The sequence below is a fragment of the Diplotaxodon limnothrissa genome, linkage group LG15 (genome assembly GCF_057381915.1).
Source record: "Diplotaxodon limnothrissa isolate DT_005_m linkage group LG15, D_limnothrissa_male_GT1.1, whole genome shotgun sequence".
Taxonomy (NCBI): Eukaryota; Metazoa; Chordata; class Actinopteri; order Cichliformes; family Cichlidae; genus Diplotaxodon; species Diplotaxodon limnothrissa.
Window position 1 is genome coordinate 19,720,787 of NC_140610.1, and position 27,135 is coordinate 19,747,921.

General features: G+C 38.2%; 2 protein-coding genes and 1 pseudogene across 2 annotated transcripts in view; 1 reads left to right on the plus strand and 2 right to left on the minus strand.

Moving 5' to 3' along the window:
- The window catches only part of LOC146617421 (exostosin-1), a 378,284-nt gene that overhangs the window by 126,061 nt on the left and 225,088 nt on the right, over window positions 1-27,135 (plus strand). The window lies entirely within an intron of this gene.
- On the minus strand, window positions 6,530-7,522 carry LOC146617422 (uncharacterized; annotated as a pseudogene).
- LOC146617423 (E3 SUMO-protein ligase ZBED1-like) lies at window positions 24,702-26,853 on the minus strand. Its single transcript, XM_085373084.1, has 2 exons — window positions 25,542-26,853; window positions 24,702-25,377 (listed from the first exon to the last, which is right to left on the minus strand). Exons 1-2 carry the CDS (start codon window positions 26,606-26,608, stop codon window positions 24,702-24,704), a joined length of 1,743 nt encoding a protein of 580 aa, XP_085229210.1. The 5' UTR covers window positions 26,609-26,853.

Consider the following 27,135-nt stretch of genomic DNA (forward strand, 5'->3'; position numbering starts at 1 on the left):
TTTTATTAGATTATTCTTAAGCTCTGTGGTTCTCGATCTGGTGATGAAGGTAGGTTATTTGGGTACACAGCAGACAGTTGGGACATAATTTGCATATATTGATGGATATAAACACACTCCAGAGCAGTGGGGTGGAGGAGCAGTTTTGTGTTGTTGGATTTTTGTGCAGCAGAAAAATACTGAGAGGGGAATAAATGTTCAGTGAAGCCACTTCAAGTCTGACATTTTCACTTTAGGAATGTGTCTAAGGTTAACGGCAGTAATTTTATATTTCACCAATATCATAATACATGCTTTATTTATTTATTCATATATGTGTTCTACTGTTGTCATCTGAGATCATTTCAAACATCTATTGGTATTGAGAAGTGATCTGAAGTAGAAATATGAAATCCCAGGACAGGAAAGTCAGTGGTTCAAATTATTTCCAGATAAGCTTAGTTCAGAACTTGGTTACTTCCTGCACATTTTTTGCAATATCTGTGTCCATTCATGCAAGACATTTAATCCCTACCTCAAGTAAGCTGTTCATTGGCCAGTGGCTTAAAGCTGTTCGCACTGTCCAGCTTACAGATACGACAACCTCTCTGCACAAATGGTTAGGGGGTAAAAAATAGGCCCTCGTCTACACAGAGTCCAGTTCAGTCCATTTGTCTTGTCTGCAGTGGTATTACTGAAGCTGGTAGCCTGATACACCAGTGATGCAAACATTGTCAGAGAAGTGGTTGAGGAGGATGGAATGAGGAGCTGTCAGAAGGTGGTGTCCAGGAGAATGAGGATGCTAACATCCCTGAAACTGTAGCAATGAGGAAAATTTGTGATTTGTGGTAGTTTTACCTGACAGTTAAACTGTTTCAATTCTTTGCTTAACTGAAGATTTCTTTGGGTGGGCAGTCTTTTGTGCCTAAATCACTACTTTCAGTTGAAAACTTGAAATACAGCCATATTTAAAATGGGCCAAATATTGCCTCCAAACAGAGCTCCGATTATCAAAAAAAAAAGAAAAAAAAGAATCCTGATTCATCAGAAAAAATAACATCAACAAAACATTTTTTTAATATCAAGAAGTAGATGTAAATGTTGTCAATGCCATAAATGTATTTCAATTTGATGACTGACTCAAAATGACATGGCTGATAGGGTCTTTCACTGCAGCTACACTGAAACACGGTCTGCATATACTATAATGGATGTAGCGACCAAGACATCACCTTAAGTACAGTGAAGTCTTCTGTTAACACTCAAGCAAGTGTTTTCACTGTTTTCTCTTTTTTGCAGTCTCAGCTAACAAGTGAAGGGTGCGTCTGACTTCAGAAACCAAGAAGCTGCACATTACTCTGCTTTACTAATGGGGCCATGATGCTTACAAACTAAGCAATGTGTTATATTTAATACAATTTGAAACTAGAGATTGAAACCATAAACTCAAGTATTTACTTAGGTCAAAGCTCAAGTTAGCTGGAGACTATTTACTCATAGACTTAATGCGATAAGATCAAGAATTGACCCCAGGGGAAACACCCTGTGAAAAAGGGGGCTGGGAATGAGGAGATTTCTTCCATTACAACAGAAGAGGAAAAATAGAATATATGGCAGAGCTTGTGTTGGATTGCACGTATGTTCCTAATCAAGTGCTCAGTGGGTGTGAATGCACATGAACAGTGGGTACACTCTCAGTTTCACAGTAATGACTAAACAGCAGCTGCTGCTGTCTGTTTTAAATGGAACTGGTGAAGGTTGCATGTCCCCTCAGGTTAGTTTTGCTTCATTTCTCCATTTTCTTTGTCCTTGCAACCTCCAAGCCTTTTTATTTCTGTCACTCAGGTGTCTTTGGAGTCACAATTACTCAATCACTTATTGACTTCCACGCTGACAGCATCCACTGTGTTATAGCTGCTGAAAAATCAGCAGAAGAGATTCACTGCACAGTCCCACTGCTGCTCCTGTTTATTGAGGTATATTTGCTGTATTATCCTGGCTGTCTTGTTTATTTCTCTCTTGTCATTGATAGTATGCCCTCTCAGATTATGAGCTGATTGATGTCTATGTCCCCTCCAGCATGTTCACCTTCCTTGCACTCTTAAATCTAATGCGTCTGTGCATGTCTAGAGGACATTACATAACTGATACATATAATTGTTGGCAGGCGTGATGGATCAGAACCGTTGTCGTTTTCTTCACAAAGATATCATGCCAACCAAAACTACAGTTTTGGATTCACTGCCATTACCCAAATATTCATTTTTTATAACATATAATAGATTATCCAGAATATTTTTAAGATTTTGAAATGTAAAATAAATACTCTGTGAACAGGCAGTTTGATGGCCATTACTTTGATGGATGTGCATGCAGGAAAATGTATGACTGCATCAACACTCTTTACTTCCATCATAATAGTGGTGGAAGTTGTAACTTTATGAGAAATAAGTTGATATTTATTCTTCTTTTTTCCGTTGTAGTGTTATTGTACTATTGTTGAGTGATTTTGTCTTTTATATATATGACAAAAAGTTTAGTCACAAATTCTTCTCAGTAGGTGAACTGATTAATAACTTTTAGCCCTTTGTTCTTGCTTTTATGGGCTCATCTGGTTGAGCATGTGAGCTCATGCAATGGTGAGGCGTCCATCCACAGGATCCATATTCAGGCATCTATCATCAAATCATCATTTAGAATTGTTACTTCTCCTAGAGGATTGGTCAAATTTATGTGAAAAATGCGCAAAACTACAACATTAACATTACAACATTAATAGTCTGGTTTTTAACTCTTTCCCCCTTGGACTCCTGCTAACTTTTGTTTGACTTTTCTGAAATATGTGGTTTCTGTCATATTTCAAAGCTGCTTCCAGAACAGCTCCCGCCTGTGTCTGTAAAGATTTTATTCTACCTGGAACAGGTTACCACACATTAAACAGATAAAAAATACAGGTTCTTTCACAGATTCACGTCTTTGTGTCTTTAGTGTTGTACTTATGGATACTTCTATGCGTGTTTAATGTTCATGTAAGTTTTGAAATATGGACATCAGGAAATCTGGTTGTGTTTTAAGAGATATTTACTGTAATAGGGATTCTAAAAAATTAGGGGGAAAAAAACCCCAAAACAACCAACCAGACAAAAAAACCTCACACAATTACTTGTCTTTTCTCACAGGTTTAAGAAAAATAGTGGTTTATAAGGTAACATAAAAAAAAGAATAAATTGATAGCTGTGCAAAAGAAGAAGAACATAAACTTGGAATTAAAGCTATACAGAAATATATGTTTTTAATAATGACTGCAATAAAATTACCACGTCATCCTCTACACCAGTGGTTCCCAAACTTTTTTTGTTTTACAAGAAAAATGTTCCCCCCACCCCCCGTGCGCGCACGCACTAACACATCCTCCAACCACACACGCCGATATTTTGCTCCATTGCGTTTATTTCACACCTCAAACATTTAGTAAACAATTAAGCAAATACAAGTAATCTGCAATAAATTACAGGTAGTAATAAAATAAACTACTAATTCTTTTACGCTACGTCCGCACCTGCACGGGTATTTTTGAAAACGCAGCTGTTTCGTCCACAGGTAAACGGCATTTGGAATCACTGAAAACGGAGATTTTTTAGAACTCCTTTTTTGCGTTTACGTGTGGACGAGGAATACAGAGTTCGTAACGCAACGTCAAAGGTATGTGCCCTTTTTCACGTCACGCTGTGCGCCACGTTATTGTTTACATGAGATGAATTGCAGAATGGCAGAGAGACAAAATACTGTTACTGTTAATCTGACTATCTGCAGGTTTTACACACAGTTACTGTCCCTCCATTTACAAAGGCAGAGGCGTCACGGTGTAATTATTTTACGTGTAGTTGTTTTTTTTCTTCTGTGTAATAATATTCAACATTGCTATCAATACATTTTTCAAAAAATGCCTCTCTGTGCAAAATGGGTTTAAAAACATAAACAACTGCAGGATACTGTTTGTCCGGGGGAACAAATTGTGGCAGGATCAGCCTGATATTTTTTTTTTTATCCCGCTGTAACTTAACTGTATAAAGAGCTAACATCTCCAAAATGTCAGGAGTAGTTAGTTATTATAACAAGTGTTTGTGAACTAAAAATCAAGAACGTGGAATATAGTTTGTCCATGATTTGAAGAGCCCAGCGCTGCTCCCAACGAAGGGAAAACCAATTCTGCAGGGGAGACCTACCATGGCACTTGTGCAGGTGAAACCAAAGGGAAGACATGCTTCACCATATTTTCTAGTCTTTGGCTTAGAATGAAGTTGGTTTGGAAACCTATTCAGCAATGCTTCATCTCCTGCTTTGTGTTTCTGTGGGCGCCCAGTGCTAGCAGTGTCCAAGCGTTTTGTTTTTTTTTTTCCTTTTCATACCGCCGCCTCCCCTGCCATAACTCTGCGCCCCCCCTAGGGGGACTTTGGGAAGGTCTGCTCTACACTATACACACACATGGATAGATGGATCTATGAACACACACACACATCTTCAGTTTCACCTAATTGGAAAGGATTTCAGAGGAGTGAAACTACAGTATTTGAAGTTTGCTGGCAAACATGAGTAATTAATACTTCATGTTGCACAGGCTGCAGAGCTGACCTGTGCAGCTCTGTTATGAAAGAGTGTGGAGCTGCACTAATGATTGATTACACTACCAGACAGATTAATAGAGCTGTTATTTCCAAACTATAGCCACAGAATTAGGCCACTGATTTACATGTTGCTTAAAAGGGTAACAGTAAACATCAGCTAATGCACCTAGGTCCCTTGTGGGTTTATGATGTAAAATATATATATATATATATATATATATATATATATATTAGTCTAGCCTCAGTCGTGTAAAGTAATTTAACTCTCTTCAGGCTTCAGATTATAATATATGGGAGATGGAAAACCATCAAATATACATTTGATTGAGGAGTCTTTTTGCAGTTTAAATCAGATTACATGCCTCTCTGCTGTCTGTGCTGTGAGGGGTTTTGCAGGATAATTGATGACTTGTTGACTTGTTAGTTAAAACATAAAGTCATCTGTTCCATATTCTGTTGTACTGATTGTGATGTTCTTTAATGCACCACAACAGGCACACCAGATGTTGTCTTTGTTAATGATGACTGGAGAGGAGTGGTTGCTTTGGACACATCATCTGCTTTGAATGTAAATTTTGGATGACCAGTTTTTGTTATGTTAGGTACAAGACCGAATGCACAATGTCATCAGCATTTTTCACTTGAAGTTTTTTATATACATGTGTGTAACATATATTTTTGGTGTGTCCCCTGCCTCTTTCTTGTTTTTTAAAATGTACAAACCAAAACAAACTATTTATTTATAGGCTTATTAAGTTATTCATCAAGTTAAGTATCAGGTGCAGTCTGAAGAGTCTGCCGTCATTTATTGCCATGCTAGTTGTTTTCCTTTTCCTTTCTGTGTGTGTGTGTGTGTGTGCGCGCGTGTGTCTAAAGCTCCTTCTCATCCGATAGTGCACACAGAGCAAAGCTTTGTAGAGGAGAGAACGATACAGGAAGTAGATGTTGAGGGTAGGATGTAGGGAGGGACAGGAAATCCAAATATCTGATCATACAGTTTAGAAAAATTATGCAAAAAGCATTGTGTTTAATTTTCAGGATCATGTGCTTTGCTATGAACTACATTTGCTGTATTACCTAAAAAGTGGTACCTTCCAAGAGTGTCAAAAGGGTTTGTATTTAACAAAAGTTTTCAAGGTGGTAAAATAAACATTTAGATCCTTTGCTTAGATAAAAGTCAGCTTAATTATGTGAACACAGAAAACATAATGTGCACTTACAATAGTAAATACACTTGTATAGTCACTGTGAATGCAGAATGGGCCATGTCAGAATTTTATATATTACATTTGTGTGGCTCAGTTGTTACCACACACTGTGCCTCACAGCCTCACAACACAGGGAGGTGGGGCCTTCTTGTGTGCCTGGGAACTCCAACTTCCTCCATCAGTCTACAGATATTTATTAGATTAATTGGTGGTTCTGAAATGTTCTAGCGTATGTAAACTACGTCATCTCTTTGTATTAACCTTGTGATGGATGTGTGTTCAGGGTGTATCCCAATGCTTACTTATTAAGGATTGATGCACCCCTGGATTGATAAATGCTTAAGAAAATGATCGGTGTATAATATGTATGTCATTTTAATGATTTAGCTAAAGATAACTGTATTTTTTATTCATACATTATCTATGGGGATAATGCTTTGGGACTAGGGATGGGTATCGTTTAGGTTTTATCTGATACCGGTGCCAAAACGGTACTTCTGAAACGGTGCCGGTGCTTAAACGGTGCTCGAACCGGTGCTTAAAGAATAAAGAACACAAACTTCGTCCAAAAACCTCTTGTGTTTTTATTTTCCCAGTAATTTTTTTTAAGCAAAATTATAACAAAGTTAGCCCTTTCTGTCAATAAAACATAACGTCTTTGGTTGGAACCAGTCCTTAAACAATTGAAAACAAACTTTGTCATGAAACCTGTGATGTTTAGCAGTTTTTTTGCAAGAAGATAATCATATTAGCCTTTTCTAGAGCTATACGGCATCGCTCTTGGCTGATGGCATGCCCAGCACAAGAGAAAACTCTTTCAGAAGGCGTTGATGAGGCTGGGACACACAAGTATTTTTCTGATAGGGCAGTGTTTCCCTCTTACTCCACCACCAGGCCACAGGGTCTTGTCCAGAGGTAATTCCTGGCAGTCTTTTGTATATTTGAAGCTCCTTCTGTACCTGCTCTGTGACTGAGGAGACTCTACCCGCTTGAGAAGCAGCCTGTTGAAGCTCTCTGTCTTCATCCTTAAACAGCTTTTCTAAGGGTGACTTCTGGACCTTACTTAGCTGAAAAACAACAAAAAAAGATGTGTGAGGTTTGCAAAATAAATAAAGATCACTTTTAGAATGCACTGGTTGTGTTAGAAAAAATATGAAATGACATATTTTTCTGGCTTGTCCATGTCAGCATCATCCACCTTGCTGTGTGCTTTGGGGTCCTCAGTGGGAGGCTATGGACACACAGATAGTAAAAGAGCATTCCTTCAACATAGAAACTACATCATGATGCAAAAGGACAAGATTGTACACACACAATGAAAATACCTGTGCAACTGCTGCTGTGGCATTTGCAACTGCTGTCTTCTCCAACCTGTCCCAGATGTCAGTAGTTGCCTCACCATCTAGCCTGCCTTTAAAACGTGGGTCCATCATCGTGGCCTCCTTCAGAAATTTCTGAAGGTTTTCATCCTTTAAGTAAAACAAGATATAACATAGGAGCTGATACTGAAAAAAGGTAACCCTATTTTTCATGCGCATTGACATTGTCTGCAAATACCTGATATCTTTTCTGCAGACTACCCCAGACTTTCTCTTTTATTGAAGAGGTGAAAACACTGTCTTCATCACATCGTCTGAAATGTGCCTCCAGCTTGGCCAGGATGGGGATGGTTTGGCTGCATGTGGGTGACTTGTCACTTGAGACACACATGGTTGACGTGTACAGGACTTGCATGCACTTAATAAACTCCTCTGCCTTGATTAGATCAGTGTGCGTGAACCTTTCTAGCCTGTTGAAAAATATTCACAATGTTAAAGGTAACTGACGTTATTTAGCTCTTGCAAGTGATGCTCATGTCATTCACTTACTTGTCCTTGTCCATAGGCTTCCTCAGCCGTTGATCCAGAGCAGCTGCCTGGATTGCATCAAACTGCTCCATAAATCTCTTCACCATTAGGAAGAGAGAATTCCAGCGCGTCTTAACGTCAAGAATTACATTATGCTCTGGCAAATCTAAAGCACAGATAGACACAAACATATTTTAAATTACTATAAAAAAGCTAATATGAATGACAATACTTCTTGATATGTAACTGCATGCGCTACTTACTCAGGATTCGCTGCTTTTCTCTGAGCACAGTTTTGCTCAAGGATGAACGTTTGAGCCACACCACAACTGAACGGATTTTGGCACACCAGCTGGAAACTGCAGGAATGTCATACACCTTTTGTGCGGCCAGGTTGAGGGTATGAGCAAAGCATCCCACTTTTAAAAAGTCCAATTTTTTCAAAGCAACATCCATGTTGCAGGCATTGGCAGCAATTATTTTCCCTCCCAAGTGAAATTGCTCATAACGCTTGATATTTCTTTAGCGACAACTGGATCTGTTTGTGACTCATAAACTGCTTCAGTGCTGAGCACATTCTGCTTCATTTTGCCTTTGTAGATGTAGTGAACAGTCACTGTGAGGAAATGGTCCTGAGCAATACTGGTCCATCCATCACAGGTGATAGCGACCTTGTTAACCTGTGCCAAATTCTGGATGAGGTTGCTTTTCTCCACGCAATACCAAGCAGGTATAAGTGTGTTGGATAGATCATCCCTGGATGGGGGCTGATACCTCGGATTAAGGGCAGAGGACATCTCCCTGAATTGAAAAAAACAAACAAAAAAACCCCCAAACAAATTTATAAAAAGAAAGTGTTTTTGGCTTGAAATTTAATTCTTTTTTTCAGATAAAATAAATAAAACATATAAAGCAGCTCCCAGAATAAACAGAAAATACATTTGAATTTTCATTAATTTTTTTCTTCCAGATAAAAAATAAAAACATATAGCTCACCTTTTATTCAAATATAGTTTACTTATAATATTTAGAGAAGACTTACAAAGCTAAGCTGCTATGAACATATTAACCTTTACAGTATTATACAGTCTATTTTTTATGTCAGAGTAATACAACATTTTTCACCTGAATGATGGTGACTCCACCGTTGAAAATGGATGGAGATCTTTGACTATAAATTTTGCCACTGCCCTATGAATTTCGTCCACTTTTTCTTTCGTCATTTTAGCCTTTTTGGCCAGGGTGAAGGGAGTATCTGCCATCAAACAAGAAGACAGCCGCATGTAGCTATGATGATGTTTGCTAGTTCACCTTACATGCATTAATTTAATAACGTGGTTAAATTACACACGAACAACATTAAGATACTCACCCAGAGAAGAACGGCTGCTGCTGCCATCATCATCATCATCATCAGTTATCATTTCTGCTACACTGGCAGGGCTAGGGGCCGGACTCTCCTCTTCGGGTTCTTGGATGTTGCTAACTCCGAGAACAGGCACCACACCCGCAGTAGATGTGCTAGGTGTGATGTCTTGCTGCAAGTTATCAAATGCGGTGCATTTCTCGGCTTTTAAAAAAACGCTATGCGATGCCATGTGTTTCATTAGATTTGAGGTGTTACCTCCTTTGCACATTATTACCTTTAAGCACTTGTTGCAGGCTGCTGAGTTTATATCTTTTGCTGTGAAGTACAGCCACACTCTCGAGCGCTTCGCCTTCGGCATTTTAGCTCTGCTCTAAAAAAAAAAACCCGTTACGTACCTGGGCCCGCCTACTATCCTGGGAAAGGAAGTGATTGGCTAGATTTCTCAGGGAAAAAAGCACCGAAATGAAGCACCGAATTGTGCGGTGCTTTTCGGTCTGGTTACTACCGTTTATGTCAGAACCGGTTCCACAATGGCACCGGACACTGGTACCCATCCCTATTTGGGACTGCAGATGGAAATTAGCTGATAGATAAATATGATACAAGGCATGTTTTCCTTTTTATGTCATTATGTATTTTGTGCATGGTCCCTGAAATAAGACACAATGTAAAATAATAATAATAATAATTATACAACTTAATATATTAGTGGATTCATATTCTAAAGCTTACAAAAACAACAAACACCTCATATTTTAAAATAATAAAATGGAGTACAAAGTACAAAATTTGCAGACAACAACCGCAACGTGAAATCAATAGTCCTCCAAATTGGTATGGTGATCCTCACTTTTTTTTTGTTCTCCTTCTCATGACATGGAAGAATGACAGATTCAGGGAAACAGAGTCATGTTCAGCACAATGTACATTGAGATTATTACATTGTTGCAACAGCTTTTGTTGTGATTATAATACATATGAAATCCATAAACACAAATTTTTTAGCATTTATGTTTATGCCTAACAAGAGCATAATAATTATTTTACAGCTACTACACTACCTTGTGGTTCGACATGTAAAAAATATAACAGTGTGGTGTACTTGGAAGATACTGCACAGGACCGACTGTTATAAAAGCGATTTTATAAGGAAAATTTGTTTGCGTTGAGGGAAAAAAAAGGACAAAGTTCAAGATAAGAAGAAGTTTGATATTGAGAGTGTCTCCAGAGCTGCCATGGAGAGTAGCTGGCCATTACTGAACTCCCATAAAGCTTTGTGTGCAAAGAAATGCTGAATGCTGAAATTCTAGTCTTTGAACAATACGTTGTTTTCACAGCTCAAGTGAAACTCTCGTCAACTTGACTGACACACATTTTAGTTCTAGCTGAGAACAGTAAAAACAATAAAAAGAAAATAGACTGTCAGCCCACCCAAACTGTTTGACTGACATTTATAGTTTCAGAAAGCATAGTTCCTACAGAACTTAGCAGCGAGCACTTGCTATGTGATTTAAGGACATATGAAAAAATTATTTGTGACTGTGCCTCGGGTGGTGCTTGTAGAAAAGTATGTAAATACTGTAGAAATGCAAACAAAAAAGAATTTCCATTGATCTCATTGTGTGCTGTGAGTAAGCATATAAAGAGCTGCTTGTAGCAAGGTGTTCAGCATTGTATAAGGTAGTTTTTTTTTGTTCCCTTTCACTATGACCATGCAGGTGTCTGTTTGATGGATTGTCTCTATCATCTCCTTTAGCTTCTCTGTCTACTGTAGTCTGTATTCTTCAGAAAATAATCAAAATTGCCTATTCCAGCTCATGCACACATGCTGCAACTTTTCTGTTGAGTTCTTTCCTGCCCCACTCACCCACATTTCCCTACATATGTTACTTTGCAGAACATATTTGCTTCTTATGTTGACTGAAGCATTCCCAGTTCTCCACTGACAGAAAGTATTTCATGACAAGCTATCAGATAAGAACAAAAAGTCTGAGTTTGCACTTGGCTATAGTTTTGAATAGGAATCTTGGTCTGCAAATTATTATTGCTCAGTTAAAAGCCAGTGGGGGAATATGGCAAACATGTGAGCAAACAATTGTGGGCAAAAATTGGTCTGTAAATTGTAATTTTTATGAGATTATTCATTATGGTACCATGTCTGTAGTAGCAGGCTGATTACTACTAGAGCAGGATGGTTACACACCCTTTTGTTATGGCCTCAGATTTTTAACCCGCGATAAATGAAAGGGCTCAAAAAAGCCAGGCTATCCTTCAATCTCAATTAAAAGTGTTTCCCAATCAATTAACTGTATCCAAGCTGCACTCATTGAGACTTTATATGGAGCGGCAATTTCCAAGATTTAAAGGTAAATCATCTGCATACGAATTTTAAAAAATGTACAAAGAGAAAAAGAACAATGCCAGATAGACCCTTATGGAATTTCAGATGTCATAACTGCTGATGCAGAGTAGTATTTCTCAATATTAACAAAAAAAAGTCATGAGTTTGATTTAAATTAGTTAAGAACCAAATCCTTGACTCCTTCAAAGTGTTCCAGGTGTTCTGTCTTAATGGGTTAATCATGATTGACATTGTTAAAATCAACACTTAAGTCCAGCAGAACTAAGAAAGCACAATCACCAGAATTAAAGGTCTGATGGATATTGTTCTCGTCTAGAAATAATAGTTGAATAAAAATAATGTTTTCTAGACTTTTAGCATAAAGTAGCAGTTCTGATATAGCCATTCTTAAAGAAGCAAGGAATTTTCTTCTATGAGAATGACTGTACTACTGTGTAAACACACAGGAACTATACTAAAAGCGAAACATAAATTTATAATTGTAAGAACACCAAGATCTATCAGATCAAAGTTGTCCTTAATAAACCAAGATGGAAGATCTATTGCAGAGGTGGAGGACGTCATGAGAAACCAAGACTAAGAACTGGGAAAAAGACACAGTTTGAGAATTCCACTATTGGCTGGCAAACCAAAAGATTGACTCCAAGAATTAAAATATTTGCTCCAACAGTTTTCATTGTGTTTTATTGTGACAGCTTCAAACATCCTACCTGTTCCTTTTGTGTTTTAGCCTAAAGCCCTAAGATACAACTTTTGTGTAATGTAGTTGTAATTGTAGTTGTTCTTCTGGAAGCACAGCTGTTTGAATACATTTTTGATTTAATACTTAATGGTTAGTTCTCCAACACAAAAATGTTTTAACTTTACATAAAATCCTGATTCATAATATCACACCTGATTCTCTGCTTTTTCCTTTATCCGGACAGAATACTGTCATCAAGACAAGTTAGCTTCATTGTCATCTGTGTTTCATTTTCAGCTCGGTGGGTAAATACCTGTAATCAGCAGTCTAGGACAGTAGAGCCAAAGTATACTGCAGCTTTTTTTCTTTATTAAATGAAGACCTTTTTTTTAAATTAAAGATCAATTTTGAATCAGATTATAAAACTAAAAATTCCAATCCATAATAAGTGAGCATAACACGATATAATATTGCTGAAAAAACTGAATAGTTTCTTTCAGGGCTTGATTTAATCTCATCATATCTACTGTACAGTCATTTAAATTGCATCAGTTGACTAATGCAATGTTCCACTAGAATATAATTTTTGTTTTAAAAAAAAAAAGGAACAAAACTTGCTCAATACAAACACAGGAAAACAGACTATGACTGAAGGACTTGCCTACTAGATTACTGCAAGAATGTAGGTTGGCCAAACAGTGAAAGTAGAACTTGAAGGTAACAGGAATGCAAAACAAGTAATTGGGACATAATTAATTAACATAATTAACATAATTTGTCATCCATTAATCTATCCATCCACCCCCCCTCCCCCTCTCTTTTACTGCACTGTTTATTCATTCTATTTATTTTATCTCTAAGCATTTTTAGTATATCTTTACAGACCGTTTGTCAGAATACAGTTCAGTTTGTACACCTGAAAAAAATTGCAATTTGTCTTTTCCATTGGCATTCCTTCATTTCTTCAGGAATTGCTTCGAGTCTGTCCATTTATCTTTTATCACCTTTCAATTCCATCAGCTTTTTCTTTTCTCATGCAGAATCACATTTATTGTAATTCCAGTCTCATTATGGTTTCTCTCTGTTTTTCATATTTACTATGAAGTATGAACTACTGGATCTCAGAAACTGTGGTGACAGTTGAATGTAATATTTGTTCTTCTGTCTCTGTATTTTTTGAGCTACAAGCACAAAACTAGAGGTCTGTAAATTTATATCTCTGGTATTTAATTGGCGCGTAATTGCTGAGACATGGTACATGAAGTTGCTAGACTGATTATATGTTGATGTACTACAGAGGAAGCCACAAAGAAAAGACAACAGGGTTACTTCCCATCGTAAACTGCATTTTCAGGTTTATCTGTGCTTGCTGTCATTTTCATAGTGACTTATGAAACTATTTAAAAAGGTTTCTCTTTTAAATCCGTATTGCTCTCTTAAAGACCCACATGATAAATGTAATTCTTGGTTCTTCAAAGAGGTCCTTGGGGATTTTTTGTTAAATTGTCAGTAGAATTGTTGAAGTTACAGAGGACAGACATGAAGCGCTTTAATGTTGAGTCAGCTGAATTCCTGTGGGAGTCTTTGTTAAGAAAAAAAAAATTGAACATGGAACTCACCACTGAAGGTGCCCTGTTTTTATAGTCTTCTCAGTTGCTTCAAATCCATTGAAATCAATTAAGTCTTTTCTAAAGCTTCTTCAACATCACAGGATGGTCACTGCTCTTATACACAAACCCTTTAATATTGATTTTATTTTTTCTTTTCGGGTACTAATGAATAAATATAACACATAGAAATTTACATTTACAACATTTGAAATGCATTCAAATCTATGAATTACATTTAGCCCTATTTTTAAATTCTTTACATTCTTTTATATCAGACTCCTTTAATTTGGATGATGTTCTGCTTTTGGAGTTTAAGTTCCTCATAATGTATCATGCACTGTGTGACGCAGGCAGGATTGCACGACCCAGAAGGCAAAACTAAACTCAAACCTCAGCTTTATTGCTGGACTGAAACGAATACAAAAACTTAACTGGAAAGAACAGGAACTAAACAAGCAGGCAGAACTCACAGGAGGAGAATGAAGAGGAGTGCAATGCCAGACAGAGGGAGACACAGACACTAAATACACAAGGAAATCAGGGCAAAGAGGAAAAACCTGAGACACACAGCTGGCAACAGTCTAATAGATGGGACAAGCTGAGCATGACCCCAGGAACAGAGGGAGCGAGAGAGCAATGGACCAGAGAGGGCAAGGGGCGAGAAAGAGACACACAGACAACTTGACAAACACAAAGAGAAGACAGGACAGAGTTCTGTCCTCAACCCAACAGAACACCTTTGGGATGAACAAGTGCGGAGACTGTGAACGAGGCTCTCTCGTCCAACATCGGTGTCTGACCTCACAAATGTGCTTCTGATACAATGATCAGAAATTTCCATCTTACCTAACAAAAAAAGATGTTACTTCAAAGGCCAAATTGCATTATATTTCTTCACGTCAATATACAGGCCACAAGAAGGGGTGACGTGGGACGTAAGTGGCCCCTGGTGGAAAATATTTAAATAGCCACACTAAGCATTTGTGACCATTTTTGTGGAGATTTTTTGTTAGGTATTTTTTGTAGTCATTTTTAAAGCAACAGTTTTATAAGATTTTTATCTGTCAAATAATGATTTCGATTGGCTTTCATGGATTCTTTTATCCAGAGCAGTTTACAATTGGAAATGTAACCATGAAAGATGAATCCCTAGGGACAATACACAATAGAGATGATGAGCGTTTAATGACTCTAAGTTGAATAAAGAGGCAGACTCAATTTGTGTTTTTGTTATTCAAACCAATAAATTGAAAACCCAAAGGTATCTTGTTAACTATATTGTTGAATTAGCCTAAAAGAAAACATTCTCAAAAAAGGCTTGTCATATGTCTTAATTCATCTAGCTCATGTTAGTGTTCAATTATCTCAGTTATCCACAGTTTGTCTTCATTCAAGTTGAGGATATTTAAAGTATTCAAGTAAAGTGGTGGAGGGAAAGGGGGGGTGGGGTGACTTAGTGTTGTTAAATATGAAATTGACAAACAATAGTAAAATGAAGTGGCTATTCACTGAAAGAGGAAGTAAAGAATATCAGTAGAGAAAGATGGGATAAGATGAGACTTACAAAGAAGGTTTTAGTCAGACGAATGAACATTAGTTAATTCAAGCTGAGCACCGGGAATCACAGCACATACTGCAGATACTTATTTTCTTACTTTTTATTTTAATTAAAAAACATAATTTTTATATCTTACATAGTCATTCCAGGTGAATTGCAATGCATCATGCCAATTTTTGCTTTAATTTTGATTATTATGGATTATACTTCATGGAAATCATAAATTCGGTATCCCCAGTTGGTAGAATATTTAAATTCTGTTTTTACTAACAGTGTAAATACAGTGTTTATTGGTCAGTGCACACTATCGCACTCATGGGCAAGACTGCTGATGTGACAGTTGATCAGATGATGATCAATGACATGCTCCACAAGGAGAGTATGGCACATTGTGCTTTATCAAAGGGTTGAATGTGAGAAAGAAAGCATAGTAGAAAAAGGTGCACTCGCAACTGGGATGGCCACAGTTGTGGTTCGATCATCAAGAAAATATAATTCCTGAACTTGTGAGAGCCTCACAGAGACTCAGGCTTGTGTCATCACATCAAGCGTCATCATCCAAAAACATCTTCATAAAAGGAACTACAACTGTTGCATTCCTAATATCAAGCCAGCCATGAACCAGAGGCAATATTAGCAATGTCTTACCTGGGTTAGGAGAACAAGAACTGAGCTTTTGCTATGAAGGAGGTTCTCAGATAAAAGTCATCTTTGCCTCTCATTTTGAAATGAAGATCATAAGTTTGGATGACGAGTGGAAGGACACAGATTTAAAGATGTTGGAAGTCCAGTGTGCAGTTTCTGCAGCCAGTAATGATTCAGAGTGACATGCCATCTGCTTTTGTAAGGTGGTGTCCAAAGTCAACAAATCTGTCTACCAGGAAATTATGGAGTGTTTCAAGCTTGCATGTGTTGACAAGCTTTATGGAGGTGCTGATTTCCTTTTCCCAAAGCACATGTCCACTGTTCCAAAACTACTACTAAATGGTTTGATGACCATCTTATTATTGTGGGTTAGAAACATCTGGAAGCCCCACCTCAGTGTTTAACTCTACTTTTTAGAAGTTCTTTTCATGATTGGTCTTAGAAAATATTTTGTGATTTGAGATGCTTCTGATCTTCATGAGCTATAATCATGAAAAAGATATAAAATAGTTTGAATGAATACAAAATCTTTAGATAATTTAGATATGGTTGTCAGATCTGGATAAGGGTCAGCTAATGCTAGTTTGCCCATAATTCACTGTGATAACAAATGGGAAACTAATGCTGGCTATTGAAAATGGGCATAAAAAGAATGCACTAATTGGACAAAGCTAAACTGAACAACTGTTTCCAAGCACTGTTTTTTTTGCCATGGATGACCGTGGCTCAGGGGGGTTGGGAAGCGTATCTGTAACTGCAAGGTCGCCGGTTCGATCCCTGGGCTCTCTGTCCTGGTCGTTGTGTCCTTGGGCAAGACACTTTACCCTACTGCCTACTGGTGTTGGCCAGAGCTTGCCTCCACCAGTGTGTGAATGCCAGAGTGAATGAATAGTGGCATTGTAAAGCGCTTTGGGTGCCTTGAAAAGTGCTATATAAATCCAATCCATTATTATTATTATTACTAAATCCAAAGTTGTTTTAAAAGCAAATCGTGTCACTTGGCAGCCTCTGGACAGTGGCTCTGGACATGTATTTTGGGCTGTTATTTTAAAAGATGATCTTTAACTGTATCTTTTAACTGTAATAAACAAAACAAAACAAAAATCTACATGTACAAAATCACCAGTCAGATCTGCTGACATTGCTTAGACATTGATGACATTGGTTAAAAAAACATCTTAATAGGCTTTTTTTGCCCTGTGAATATATTTACCATCAGCTGAGCTGTTGTGGAATCCTTTGATGGGTTTAAATTCAGGAGTCTTTGAGTTTCAAGTCTCTCCAGTCTAATATTGTGAATACTGAACAAAAAAATGCAAATCTCTTACTACAGTGGTGTGAAAAAGTGTTTGCCCCCTCCCTGATTTCCTTTTTTTTTTGTGTGTTTGTCACACTTAAATGTTTTGGATAATTAAACAAATTTAAATATTAGACAAAGATAGAAAAAGTGAACACAAAATGTATTTTCTAAATGAAGGTGCTTGTTAAGGGGGGAAAAAAATCCAAACCTACGTGAAAAAGCGATTGCCTCCTAAACCTAATAACTAGTTGGGCTACCCTTAGCAACTGCAATCAAGCATTTGCGATAACTAGCAACAAGTCTTTAGCAGCACTGTGGAGGAATTTTGACCCACTTTGCAAATTTGTTGTAATTCAGCCACATTGGGTTTTCGAGCATGAACTGCCTTTTTAAGGTCATGCCACAGCATCTCAATGGGATTCAGCTCAGAACTTTCACTAGGCCAGTTCAAAGTCTTTATTTTGTTTTTCTCGTCATTTAGAAGTGAATTTGCTGGTCTATTTTGGATCATTGTCCTGCAGCAGAACCTAAGTGTGCTTCAGCTTCAGGTCGCCAACAGATGGACTGACATTCTCCTTTAGGATGTTTTTGTATACAGCAGAATTCATGGTTTCAATTACTATAGCAAGTCTTCCAGGTCCTGAGGTAGCAAAAAAGCCCCAGAACATCACACAACCACCACCATATTTTACTGTTGGTATGATGTTCATTCATGATTTTTGGCAAATATGAGATGAGCATTGATGTTTCTTTTGCTCGTCACTGGTTTTCTCCTAAAGCCTCTCATATATGTCATTTTCGCCCAGTCGCTTTCTTATTGCTGAATCATGAAGTCTGACCTTAACTGTGAAATGTGAAGCCTGCAATTCTTTCATGTTGTTTTGGGTTCTCTTGTGACTGCCTGGATGAGTTGTCAATGTGTTCTTGGAGTAATTTTGGTAGGCCGGTCACTCCTGGGAAAGTTCACCATTGCTCTTTGTTTTCTCCATTTGCATATAGTCGCTCTCACCGTGGCCCGCTGGAGTCCCACAGCTTTAGAAATAGCTTTGTAACCTTTTCCAGTGACTTTGTTTCTCAGGTGTTTCTTTAAATTGTGGTGTGAAGTGTTGTTTTTGAGATCTTCTTGCTTGCTTTACTTTCTCAGACAGGTTCTATTTAAACGATTTCTTGAGTTAACAGGTCTGGCAGTATTTAGGCCTTAGTGTGTTTAGTAAAAGTGAACTCAGCTTTCAAAAAAATGTGGTCACAGTTAATTCATTTAACAAGAGCAGCAATTACTTTTTCACATAAGACCAGGTAAGTTTGGGTAGCTTTTCTCCTGTAATCAATGAAACCATCATTTAAAAACTGCATTTACTCTGCACTGTAATGTAAATTTGTGGTCAATGATCTGAAGCATGTAAATATAACAAACATGCAAAAAACCCTAGGAAATCAGGAAGGGGGCAAACACCTTTTCACGCCACAGTATAAGGGAAAGTTCCCCTAATAATACATTTTACATTTGAGTTTCTCACATTTGACTCAGTTTCGGGTCCAGCCTCAAGTGCCCATTGAGGAGCAGCAGTTTTTTCCCAGTTTTTAAAATGATTTTAGCCCCTGAGGTTGGCACTTTCTGATGTAAAATGGTAACTGCACAGAAGTTTAATCTGTGTAAGTCCAAGGTTTAGGCATACTAGAGTTACAGTCTACAGTGTAGAACAGGAGGAACGTGAAGATGACATATCCCCGCGGCCTGTCTGCCCTCGACGGACAATGTTTCGCTCCGATCAGCAGATCAAGACCTGATCACTTTACATAGGGATGCATTGTAACCTCTGTAACTACACACACGTGTACACACCTACAGAATAGCTGGGGTTCAGGTCAGAAGCAGATATGCTGGAGTCTGCTGCCCATCATAGCTGCATTGATTTCCTTTCTCCTGCGTCAGGCTGTCTTGTCAACAGACTCCTCTAGATGAATTATTCACAGGACAGCCCTGCCAGGATCTGTAAATAAATACTTAACTAATATTGGCCTCTACAACCCACAGTGCTCAGCTTACTGTGAGGGGGGCTTTGAAGGAAAATGAAGACAGCAACACAAAATTGGCCCTGAAGATAAGTTTTCATCCATCCTTGTTGGAATCTGTTAAGTGTTTAATCGCTGGCTTATTTGTGGTGATCTCAAACCGCAATAGTGTTTCCTCCCCTGATGCTGTATAATCAGAGTCTTGGTAGAATTGATTACATGTATAGTGCTAATTAAATTATTAAGTCAAACAAACTGTAGCTTTGTTATACTGTTGTTTTTTACATCTCAATAGACTGCGCGAAAACTATTTTTCACATTAAAGGGAAACAACAGATAACAAATTATATTTCCTCGTCTTGCTGATCTTTCATAATTAGCAAGAGTTCGTAATGCTGATGAAATGTAACTTTGAAGGAAGCATTCCATCTAATGCAAGTTATTTTTAATATTTAGAAGAAGAAAAAACAAAAGTGTGACACATGTTTTCACACTCGAGGCACAAATCACTCTTCTTCACACTGTTCTTCACGCAATACTCAGTGGAGAAATGACCATATGGAGCAAAGTGTTAAACAACATTCACAGGCTTCTGTCTGTTCATCAGCCTTCACACCGTGTGTATACCAAAGCAAAACCCACCTTGAGGCATTTTTGATGCTGTATCAAGCAAAAACAATATAGCAGGAAAAGAGCATCATTAGACTGGCTGTAGAGTAGCTCTAATTACACTAATGGGCTCTCTTGAAATGTATCTCTCCCTATTTTTAGGTGTGTCTACAGTAAAATCCTCTTAGGAGCTTTGTGCAGCATATACAATAATAGTACACGCGATAATGATTAAATAGTGCCCTAACATAGACATTATTAAATAAAGCCCATTTCTTGACTACTTCAGAGCAAGCAGAGATGCTTCGCTCCAGTGGCTTTGTTACCAGTTCACAGAACAGCCACCTTTAGAGGCAGATCTCTGATAAGGCCAGGCAAGATGTCAGAAACCCATGATGTCTTTTTTTCAGATGTCTGACTCCTTAACCCAAAATGTTCACCAGTCTTCCTATCTGACACTCTGTACACTTGTGTATTTTGTCTACAGCCATGTAACGTTTTCTTCCACTTTCCCATAACTTCCTTTTATTCCAGTTTTATAGATTTTAGACTTCTGGACCACAAAAAGTGCTAAAGTTTTAAAACTTTAAATTGCTTTCTTTTGTTACAGACAATAGAAGTAGTATAGGAACAATGAAGAAATGCAGTACACAGTCAGCCATCATGGAGAACCCAGAAATCTACTTCACACCAGTACAATCGTCCTCATTTTGTGGCTTTTTATCTGAGTAATATGTAATACATAGTAAAATGACTGTGTTAGATTGTAGATTGTTTTAAAAAGGGGGGTGTGCAGTCATGTTATGATTGCCACGCTTCATAGGTTTAATCTTGCAGTGTGAAGCAGCAGGTCTTAACCCCGATTTGTGACCGTCTTTCATTTTATGAGCTTTGGATTAAAACATCTGCCATGTGGTGTATGCTACACATAACGAGGTTTGTAATAAGATCAGCCTGCGTGACACTGGGATCACAGCTATTTCTCTGTTACAAAGCCTCTTTCCTCTTTTAGACTTTCATCTGAGCAGACAGATTTTTTTCTCTGTATGGATTTGGTGGACTGACAGAAGCAAAGGAGTCTTTTTCTTTCTGTCTTCTCAGTGTGCCACTCTCTCTCTCAGCGTCAAGCTTAACCATTTTGTAAATGACATGTTAGAAAAGCATTGTATTGTCAGTAACATTTTTTTTGTTAGTGCAGCTGTGTACACTCCCTTCATGATGAATCAACTAAAAGTATCGTTTTTAGGATTCAAGTCAGTTTTTCGCCTCTCTATTGTGTTTAAACTTTGTAAGACTGCTGGCTTGACTGCATTTGTGCTGATACTGTATTGCTTTCAGCGAATGACCAGTGTGAACTTTCTTTTATGGCTTTGTTATGTGTGTGCACATTTGCGTTTAACAACAGATAAAAACAGATATAACAAGACGCATTTTTCCTTTATGGCTAACAGTTGACAACAGACCTCCTGCTGAGATTTTAAGAAACTGGAACGATGACTCAAAACTTACTTTAATCGCTTTACACAGCATGAAGAGATTGTGTATGTGTTTTAATGTTTCTGTGTTGTAACTCACTGAGGATTTTGCTCCTTGTATATACCAAAGAAGCATAGATAATTTTTACCACAGTGTTGTCATGTCTTTGTGACTCATTGAGGTAAAATCCCAGTCACACAGACCAGGTGGCCAGTTGGTGACCTCTGACAATATCTGGTTTGTATGGTTGGCCAGGTTGGTGATTGAGAAGATTGTTCGGCATCAAAATAAAGGTTGCCTTTCAAAATGTGTAGGTTGCAGTAGTCCAACTGGTCAAGGAATACACGTTTCTCTACTGATTGAAGGTTTCCAGTCTCTAGGCCTATGTGACTGAAGCCTAACAAAGTACATTTTAACCCTTTATAATGAAATCTATACTGTGCAGTATGGCCAATTTGTGTCTTTATGTCAATTCCAAATAAGAAGTTGGAGTTCATTGCTGTTCTCTATGTAATGCAAAAGCATACATTCCTCACTGAGAAACTGAGACACTACCTCAGTGCCTGTGAAGGTAAGTTCCTTAGCAGTATGCTGGACTACACATTATCTCAAGAGCTCATATAGTCCTCTGATGCAACAACAATAACCTGAGATACATTTATTCCTTTTTGATGGAGAAGGGAAAAAGGGACTAACAAGTAAACGTATCTGTTAGTAAAGAGGAAAAGTCTGTGTGCAAAAAGTTATAGAGCAAATTTGTTCAGAAAGGATAGCAGCATGTCTACAAGTGAGAATGGCAAGTGAATGCTTTTCATTCAGCATGACGTCAAAAAAATGTAAATTTTTGTAGGCCTAAGGTATTTCTGTCAAGTTGTCTAAAAGTTAAACATTTTGTTGCCCAGTGTTAAAACATACAGGGAGCTGAAAAACAGTGACGATACAAAGACAGAAACAAAGTCTGGAAAAGAGAGAGATATAATTGCTCTGGGGGATTGTATCCGCATTCAGCCACTACTGGGGAGATTGGTGACATCCACCATATTGATTAGTGCATTTAATGCTAACACACTAACACACACACACACACACACACACACACACACACACACACACACACACACACACACACACACACACATCCATGCTGGGATAGCACAATGTGATTCCATAGCCACTCTCCCAGTTCCAAACCTGATATGCTTTAGCTAATTCTACACTTCTTTTCTACTTCTTTCTTCTACTGATATGTTTCTCTGTGTCTTCTTTACTTTACACTTTCTTTCTAACTGTATGTTCTGTACAGCTGGTCTCAAGGTGACATAGAGAAAAACCTGTTAAAAAGAAACTTTCAAGTTCATCAAATTGTATTTAAGTCAGTTGCTGGAACGTAAAATCCGTGCGTGGACATTACACATGACTTATTTAGCTGTTTTGAAATGAGGCATAATGTGGGAGGAGTCAGTCTGCCTGAGAAACCAAAAGACACTGAAAGCTCATATTGTAACAATCTGTTTATCACAAAGGCAACCCACCCTAAAGTGTTCCCTACTTTACCCTCTCAAATAATTTATGCATCATTCAGTAAGACTTCAACCAAAGTTGTTACAGTATGCAGCAGCACACTGTATGAATTGAGGAGTGGACCCAAAATCTAGACACAAAGGAACATGAGACTAAACTTGAATATTAACAAAAGGCAAGCCTTTTAATATGGCTAAAAGGTGGGGAAACAAAAGGCACATGCACACTGGGGAGAAACTAACTAGAACTAAACTGGGAAAACTGAATGCTGAAGACAAAGAGCAAAACCTTGAATGTGGAAAATCCTGGCGACATGGAAACATGTCTCCTGACAAAGACTGAATGAGAAAACACAAACTAAATACACACAGGAGGATAATGAGGGAATGGGGAACAGGTGGGAACATAGCTGGGACAAATCAGACCTAACAAGACAAGGGGAAGCAAAACTAGACACAATGCACATAGGGCAAGGACTTTCACAATAAAACAGGAAACAGAATGTAATGCAGACATGACAACACGAACTTGATAACATAAGCAGTGTTGGTCAAGTTACTTGAAAAAAGTAATCGGTAACTAATTACTGATTACTTCCCCCAAAAAGTAATCCCGTTACTTTACTGATTACTTATTTTCAAAAGTAATTAATTACTTGGTTACTTTTTAAAAACACGATTTACAATCTGAAGAGGTGATAAAGCGATAGATCTTTCAGCCCAATTCTACTTTTTCTACATAATCCATCATACAAAATGTAATCAAATGGAAAAGTCTCTTTTTTTAACTTGTTTTATCAGTTTTAATCTTTTAACTTTATGCATCAAGCAAAAATTTAATTATATGCAACATTCTCTGACTTGAATAAATTAGTTTAACATTTAAACCTATTTTCTACACATTCCAGCACATAAAATAAAATATTTTTTGTGTTTACACTCACTCTCACAGCAGAAAATAAATAAAGTCAAAGACTCAGCGGTCCTGTTGCACTATTTTCACCTGACACTAGCAAAACTAGTGTCTGTCCGTCAGAGGATAGACTTTAAAGTTCTGATGCTGGTCTATAAAGCTCTGAATGGTTTAGGACCAAAATACATCAATGACCTCCTGACCCAGTATGAACCATCCAGATCCCTCAGGTCATCTGGATCCGGTCTTTTATCAGTTCCCAGAGTCAGAACCAGACACGGAGAAGCTGCATTCAGCTTTTATGCTCCTTATATCTGGAACAAACTCCCAGAAAGCCTCAGATCAGCTGAAACACTCAGTTTATTTAAATCCAGGTTGAAGACTCACCTGTTCTCAGCTGCATTTGAATAAAGCACCAAATCCACACTTTAAGCTTAAATTTCAAAACTTACATTAACTACTGATTTTATCTACTGTTCTGATTTTATCTGTTTTGATTTTATATACTGTTGTTTGTTTGTTTGTTAATTAGTTAGTTAGTTTATTTGCTTGTTTTAATCAATTTTAAATAGTGCTGTCAATAGATTAAAAAAAATTAACTAACTAATCTCACAATTTTCTGTTATTAATTGCGATTAATCTCAATTACTTTATTAATAGCCTGGCTCCAATTACATTTTTTTTATTCTTTATATTTTAAGATTGTAACAGACATTTATGCAACACAATGAAGTAAATGCAGAATAAACACAAAGAATGTATGCTGAAATTCAAAGAGAATTTTAATAGTTTTCATCAATCTTTAACACAGTGAAAACTTACAAAAAACCTTTAAGGCCATCAACAGTGACTGAACCCAGGCCTACAGGTTAAAGTGAATATCATAACAATAAAGGGTGCACAAAACTCAGTATTTAAAACACAAAAAGACACAGCTGAAAACCCAGAATGTTGAACATTTTTCACTTCAAAGGAGCAATCTGGATTAGTCCTTCTTTGCACTCAGCCAGTTACTGAGGCAGACTATTCTGTTTACATTGTCTGATGACAAAGAAGCACGCTTCTTTTGAATGATGTGACCTGAGAGTGAGAATAATCTCTCACAAGGCACTGTGGTTGCAGGGGTTGACAGGTACTTGCGTGCAATAGGTGCCAGCCTGGCATGTGCTCCTTCTCTCTTTAACCACCACTGTAGTGGACACTCTCCTATGTCAATTTTGGGCTCTGCTTTGTACAGATTCAGACAGCAGTCTATAGCATCTTCCTCTTCCTCTGTATCTGAATCAGGAGAACCCAGCAAGCAGATGGACATCTTGCTCTTCTTTGGTGAGGGTTCCTCTGTTGTCTGAGCAGATGGTTGGTGTGCATCCGTCTCTGACATCAGAAGGTCATGTACTGATGCCCACACTTCTCTTCTTTCATCTTTGGAAAGGCATTTAAGATCTTTAAACCTGGGATCAAGGGCAGTAGCGATCTTCAGCCATGTGAGATTGCTGCTGTCCCTCCGCTGAGCTAGGTCTGTGGTAAAAATCTTCTTAAACCTCAAAACGTAGACTGGGTCATCATCTGAGGGCTCCATAATCCTGAACAAATGACACAAGGCTGGCAACACCATGGAACAAGAGACATACCGCTCTCCTCCCAGCAGTTCGGTAACATATCTGCAATAGAAAGATCAAGTCTGTATTTTTCTATTAATCACACAGAGACAAACATAAAAACTACATATGAAAATACACAGAGAGGTGGAGGTGGAGAACATACTTGAAAACAAAGCTAGAATGCAAAGATAGACACACAATCATGAGAAACAAAATGTATTTACCTGCAAGGTTCCAGTAGTTCCTCCAGCTTTTGCAGTCTGTCAAGCTCCTGGTCAGTCAACATAGTCACCTTGCTGTTTTGTTGAGTCAGGATGGTGGTCAGCCCAAATTTGTTTCTCTGGATCCGCTTGATCATCTCTAGGGTGGAGTTCCATCTTGTTGGAACGTCCTGAACAAGCGGTTCTGTTTGATGTCCATGTGCAGCTTGCTGTGCCTTTAATTCCTGAGCGTTTGCTGGACTATGCTTAAAATGTCCAACAATCTTGCAACATTTGGCCAGAGCCCTTTCAAATGCGCTGTCATTAAGAGAAACTGTGACCGTTCTTTGCAGAATGTGGGCCATGCAGGGCATGTGTTCAAATGGAAGTAGTCTGGCGGCTGCAACCATGTTACGAGCACTGACGGTGCCAAGCGTGGTTACCTTGTCTTTGATTTTCCATTCGTTTGCAACATTCAGAAAATGGTCAGCACACGCCTCAGCATAGTGTCTCTCTTCAGTTTTACTCACTGTTAGTGCAAACGATTGCATAGTCCAGTCGTTATCAATAAAATGCGCCATGACCCCCAAGTAATTATCGTTGTTCACCGAAGTCCAGTGGTCTCCGGTGAGAGCGACATTCCTTACTTGCACAAGCTTGCTGGACTGCTGAGCCCTCTGGTCCCCATACAAAGTGTGCAGTCTCGACACAATGGTTCCTCTCGAGGGCAGATTGTAACACTCATCTCCTGATGCAGCACGAATGACTTCTCTCAGTCCATCATCTTCTACTATGCTAACTGGTCGGCAGTTTTTAGCTATCCAAACAACCAAGGAATTGGTTACCTTTTCTCTCACATTTTTTGTTATTCGTCCACAAGCACCATACTCCTGAAGCGTAGACTGGCGAGGTCCCGTAGAGGTGGATTCAGTTGGGTGTTTTGCTCTCAGGTGATACGCCAGTGATGAACTGCTTCTGTGGTACTTGAATTCAGCTTTGCAAATTGTGCATCTTACTCTCGTTTTGTCCAACAAGCCATCAGGCAACTTCTTAAAGAGAAACTTTCCACCCAAAAGTCCGCCCTCGTCCATGCTTGCGTGTGTTAGCTAGTGTTAGCTAGATAGTAGCATGGTGTCACTTCTTCTTCTAATCATTTCTGTCAGGCCAAACGCCAGCATAGCACACTGTTGCCCCCTCCTCCAGAGGTGCTCATGAATTTAAAGGTCTTAGATTACAGGAAATTAATAAAAAAACAAAATCAGCGTTAAATTTTTTTAATGCATTAAACATTTCGCGTTGATCTTAACAATTAACGCGATAATTTTGACAGCACTAATTTTAAATCATGCTTTTTATTTGTTCTTGTTTCTAATGTCTCTGTAAAGCACTTTGAATCACCTTGTTGTTGAATTGTGCTATACAAATAAACTTGCCTTGCCTTGCCTTGCCTTGCCTGTAAAGCAGGACTGCGGGAGGCGGAGGTTTACCCTGGTGCAGGTGTGCCGCGGTCAGTTGAAGAATCCGCGACTTTCTCTGTGAGTTTCCCATTACGTCGTTGCGCACTCGGTGCTTGCTTGGAAGTTTAGGGTTTTTTTTTCGCTGTAAAAAGAAGTTTTCT

Coding starts and splice junctions, on each gene's coding strand:
- LOC146617423 (XM_085373084.1), bottom strand. CDS start 26,608: ATGGACGAGGGCGGACTTTTGGGTGGAAAGTTTCTCTTTAAGAAGTTG. Junction 25,378..25,541: donor GAACTACTGGAACCTTGCAG/GTAAATACATTT, acceptor TTTCTATTGCAG/ATATGTTACCGAACTGCTGG.